The sequence below is a fragment of the Penaeus chinensis genome, chromosome 26 (assembly GCF_019202785.1).
Source record: "Penaeus chinensis breed Huanghai No. 1 chromosome 26, ASM1920278v2, whole genome shotgun sequence".
Classification (NCBI taxonomy): domain Eukaryota; kingdom Metazoa; phylum Arthropoda; class Malacostraca; order Decapoda; family Penaeidae; genus Penaeus; species Penaeus chinensis.
In genome coordinates, this window is record NC_061844.1 from 13,926,967 (window position 1) to 13,931,966 (window position 5,000).

At 41.5% G+C, this 5,000-nt stretch overlaps 2 protein-coding genes across 3 annotated transcripts in view; one reads left to right on the top strand and one right to left on the bottom strand.

The window, feature by feature from the left end:
- LOC125038887 (DNA repair protein XRCC1-like) overlaps positions 1-3,521 on the top strand; it is a 26,703-nt gene extending 23,182 nt beyond the window's left edge. For both annotated transcript variants that reach the window (XM_047632519.1, XM_047632520.1), the window contains exon 13: positions 1-3,521. This exon is cut by the window's left edge and continues 1,373 nt beyond it. The gene's annotated coding sequence lies outside the window, so the exon portion shown is untranslated.
- Positions 3,522-4,135: 614 nt separating this feature from the next.
- LOC125038888 (charged multivesicular body protein 1a-like) overlaps positions 4,136-5,000 on the bottom strand; it is a 5,797-nt gene continuing 4,932 nt past the window's right edge. The window contains exons 4-5 of the mRNA XM_047632521.1: positions 4,742-4,898; positions 4,136-4,599 (exon numbers count right to left, since the gene is read on the bottom strand). Coding sequence (XP_047488477.1) covers positions 4,384-4,599; positions 4,742-4,898 — 373 coding nt within the window. The 3' untranslated portion in view covers positions 4,136-4,383. The remainder of the gene's footprint in view (positions 4,600-4,741; positions 4,899-5,000) is intronic.

Here is a 5,000-nt window from a genome sequence, read left to right on the forward strand (position 1 = left end):
GCATACTAAATAGACCATATTCTTTGTTAATGAGATTCCAGATATTTATTACATGTACTGTACAAATTACCAATAAATGATTGGGATTAAAGAAATATTTTTTTTTAAATTTCTAATCCTTCTAATGCAAAAAAAAAAAAAAAAAAACACAGAAGACTAATGTGAAACTCCTATATTTAATTATTAATGTTTTAAACATATAAATGTGCTAGACATCAAAGGTCATACAGCACTATGGTAATTTATTGAGGTGGGAGGGGTGTAAAGCTCTTTATTAGTTTTCAGTGGGGTAGGATAGGGATTGATAGAAGGGGAGGGGTTAAGGACAAATGGAAGGTATTTATGCATCTGAGGAAGAACAGGCTGTTATATGGGAAGGTCAGGGATACCATGATGTTATGGGGTTGGAGAAAAGAAGACAAGGAAGGAAAAGCAAGGGTGTACAGGCTTCAGTAAAATGGGGGCATGATAGTAGGATATGTGGCACATAGAGGTGGGTTGTTGGAGTGTGACTTGAGGTATGAATGCATGAGTTGGGTGTGACCTATTTGTAAACAGGCAAGGACAGTTTCCCAGTGTCTGTTCTGATGGTATGGGACTGACCAAGAGCAGATGAAAGTTTGAAGTTTATTGGTAATCGTACATGATCAGGAAGATTGCCATTGGTTATATATGAAAGTTTTGAAGTGGGGGGTAGTAGACAGTGGCTGGAATATTTAAAAAGCAGGGTTGGTGAGTTATAGACAAGGCAGCAGATCATGCCAAGGCATCTGCTTGTTCATATGCTGACATGGCTTGGTATCCAGCAAAACTTTACTGTTTTATGTCATGCAGACAGATAAAACAACTAGTCTTGTATCTTACAGAGACTATAAAAGCTATTGTGGATATGGAGGACAGGGCCAGGAAGAGAAGGATGTTTGTCTAATAGTTTCTAAATCTACCACCAGATTGCAGAGACAGGTGTAGATGATTTTATGGTTAAAGGTTAGAAGAAATAAATGTGCTAGACATTAAAGGTCATATAGCACTATAATAAGGTATTGTGGCAAAATGGGTGGAAATGAGTTAACAATCAGGATAAGGTGTGTTAGATGTCAAAGGTTGTAGAATGCTGTAAGATAGAATGGTAGTGAAAAAGGTATAGAGGGGGAACAAATGGAATATGGTGGGGATTTGTAAAAGGGGAAGATATTCAAGGTACTGGGCGTTCAGATCAAATGAAGGCTATGTGTCTGAGGAAGGGAGAGTAACACTGTATGAGGAAAACTGCAAAAGAACCATTATGAAACAATCAATGGATATACGGGCAGAAATGGTTGTTGTAGAAGTAGGAGAAGAATATGATAAGAGAACACGGAAAGGTGGTGAAGTATCAGGAAGAATGTTGGAAGGGGAGGGTTCCACAGAAGGACTTTGTTGTGACATAATAGTCACATGAGAATCCAGGTGGGAGTGGTACAGATAATGGGAAAGGAAGAGGGAATCATGATGCATATGGAGGAGGAGAGGATGGGGTGTTTTTTGGGTGGGTGGAACAGGGGTAGGGGAACTTGAGGAAGGGAGGATGAATATTGGCAAATGCTTTGAATGTAGAGCAAATAGGAATAGAGGGACTGGAGGGTGGAGCATTCTCTTGGATCATGTTTAGGAAGTTTTGGATGTCTTCAATAGTTTCAGGACAGCTGTTGCAATGGGGAGGTCTGATGCCCGAGGAGGATAAGGATAAGTCCGATATGCGAAGCTGAGCTTCGCCCGGGCTATGCCAATGAGGGGAGCCCGGCCTGTGTCGACTAATGCCGACTCGCTAACGTGTGTCAGCTGGTGCTGACTCGTCTTAGTCCTTACCCGCCATGGTGCCCAGTCACAGCAGTAACCTCCAGGCGACAATTACAACTTCTCGCGCCTGGCTGGGTGGCCAAAATGCCAACATTTCTGACATTGACAGGGAAGAAGTTGATTTGGTCAGACAGAGTAGGACATTCCATCAATATAAATTTAATAGGGGAGGTCATGTTTACAGAAATGAATCATGGCAATATTGATGTGGGGCATACGTTGGCCTCTGGGAGGAATAGTGTAGCACTGGACTGCTACTACATCACAGTCAACAAGGCATGGGAGCAAGCCATTTTCAGTCTGACCAGTCCTTGTCACAGATAGGACAATCAGTTGGGGAGACTGAAACAGTTCTGGTACAAGTATTAAGGGAGGAGTGAGGTTGCTAGTGAGGTCAGTCAGGGTATATAGTGTACGAGCTTGGGACTCAGATGTAACTGTGACAAGGCGTGAACAATAGGAACGACTGTGAAAAGAAACTTTGCCTGCTTGTTGGAAGAGAAGGGTATTATCAGAGTACTTGACTGTAGGGGATTCACAAAGAAGAGATCCCACTTGGCTGGGCCAAAAAGGGTACTCAAAAGGTTTGCAGAGATGGAAGCAGTAAGATGAAGGCAGGAGGAAGATGGAGATGGAGAGAGGTAGTACTGTTGGGAGGAGGACAATAGGGATGAAGAGTAGTAATAAGTGGGGTGAGGGAAGACAATGAAGAAGACTGTGCAGTACACTGAGTGGAGGATGTTGAGGGAGAGGAAGGGGGTGTATTCTGAAGGATAGTAATGACCTGGGTGGATGATTTGGAATGGACTGAGTTGACTGCAGACAGAGGAGGGGGTATTAGTATCAGTGGTCAAACCCATGTGTCAAGTCAAATTTAGATAAGCTAGTTGATAAAAAGGCAAGCCTTAATAAATGGGAAGAAGAAACAGTTGACCCCTCAGGGTCCCCATGAGGGGTGAGGGCTAGGCAAGTAACCAAGGGAATACCATGCCCATGGCTCTCACACCTTAGGAAGAGGACAGAAGAGGTTAGAGAAGAGAAGGAAAAGGAAAGGGGGAGAGGAAAAGACTGCAAAATTGGTTAAACCAAGGGCTGAGGCCCAAGGTAGGTGAGATCCCCAACATTGGGCATCAATCTCCCTCTCCTAAGCCCCCCCCCCCCCCCACAACAATGGGCAAGGGATTGGGGGTACCAAACATGAGAGGAATGTTGAGTATATAAAATTCAAAGACTATATAAAGAGCATCATTCGTATATTTATTCATTTATTCGTGTTTTCTTCTTTTGAATATTTATATACACATAATTTCTGTTTTCCTCTCACACAGACAATCAGTTAGCATTCACATCCAGTAAACATTTTCATTAACACTGTGTTATTAGTATCATTATATATTGTATAAAGTGAGAATCAGATTTATAAATCAAAGAACCATGATCACACAAGCAAACATCTAAATCAATCGCACATAAATTCATTTTTTCGATTACATCAAAACTCAAATTGTTTTAAAACTATAGGCCTCCCACTACTCAACTCCAAGAAATCTCCTCCCCAAAGTATTGGAGGAGAACTTTTAAGTAATGATAATGATGGTGATTGTGATTAATAAAAATAACAATAAAATAATAATAATGATAAAAATAAAAATTAAAGAAAAATATATGACAAAAAAAAAAAAGTCATATATAATAAGAGACAACAATAACAATAACAATAATAATATTAATAATAATAATAAATTGTGACCTAAGTACCTTTAAACTTAAGTTAGAAATCATTTGCTGTTCAAAACCATGAACACTGAACTTCCAAGGCTATATAACCTCTATCCTCTCCACCAATCACCATTATGATGATGCAAGTTCCCACCAATCACATGTTGCTTTGTTAAACTGCATTAACCAGTAAATGAATGATGTCTCCACACTCACCAAATGGATTGTGAGAGACACCATGCAGATGATGGAAAGAAAATGCCACAGCTGGAGGAGAGGCTGGCAGAGGCAGAGCCTTGAAATATCAATTGCAAAACCAAATCACTGGGCACTCCTGACTGTAGGCTCTGTAAACACATTACAAAAAACAATAATGATGAGAAAATTAATAGAGAGGTAGAGATATGTATGTGTGTGTGTGTGTGTGTGTGTGTGTGTGTGTGTGTGTGTGTGTGTGTGTGTGTGTGTGTGTGTGTGTGTGTGTGTGTGTGTCTGTGTGTCTGTGTGTCTGTGTGTCTGTGTGTCTGTGTGTCTGTCTGTCTGTCTGTCTGTCTGTCTGTCTGTCTGTCTGTCTGTCTGTCTGTCTGTCTGTCTGTCTGTCTGTCTGTCTGTCTGTGTGTCTGTCTGTCTGTGTGTGAAACAGTTCTAGAAATTGAAAATGTGAAAAGTAAAGAATAAAAATACCCTAACTATCACCCTCTGCCGAACACAACAGTAAGAAGAAATGAAGGCCTGGTGAATGATGGCATCGCTCAAATAGCAGGACGACAAAAACAAAGATGAGGAAGAGGAGGTAAAGAGGCAAAAGGACAGAGCAGAAGGGAATTAGTTCCTGAGTGAGGCAAGCCTCTGGTCGAGTTCATCCATCTCCTTGGCTTTGGTCTTTTCGCCAACGGTGGAGAGTTCACCCACGCTATCCATTTCGGGAAGGGCAGACACCATGTCAAGCCCTGCCTCTTCAGCCACCTGCTGGATGAGGGCATCAACATCACTCTTGGGGGTGCTAAGGGTTGTTGCTGCAGCCATGCTGTCTTCCATCACCTGTGGGAGGAGGAGATAAGCTAAAAAAGAGATGACAGGGGATGGTAGATCACTTAGAGCAAGACCCTCATAATCATCCAATAAAATCTGACGTTGTTGTGAATTCTGTCATCTCATATCTTTTCAAGAAAGCGACACTCACATTAGTCCTGACATCCAGATCCTCAAACTGTGACTCGAACTGGCCCATGACGTGTGAAATCTTCTCAAGATCCATGGCTTTGAGGGCCTTGTCAAGAGAGCCGACAGCTCCACTCATGTTCTTAGTCACGCCCTGCATGGCCATCGCTGACTGGACTCTATTGAAAGAAAGCAGGAGTTGTTATACATATATTGTAATTTATCAGAGAATAGAGAATTTCTGAAAAAAATTATATCATGTAGTGTCTTATATCTTCATT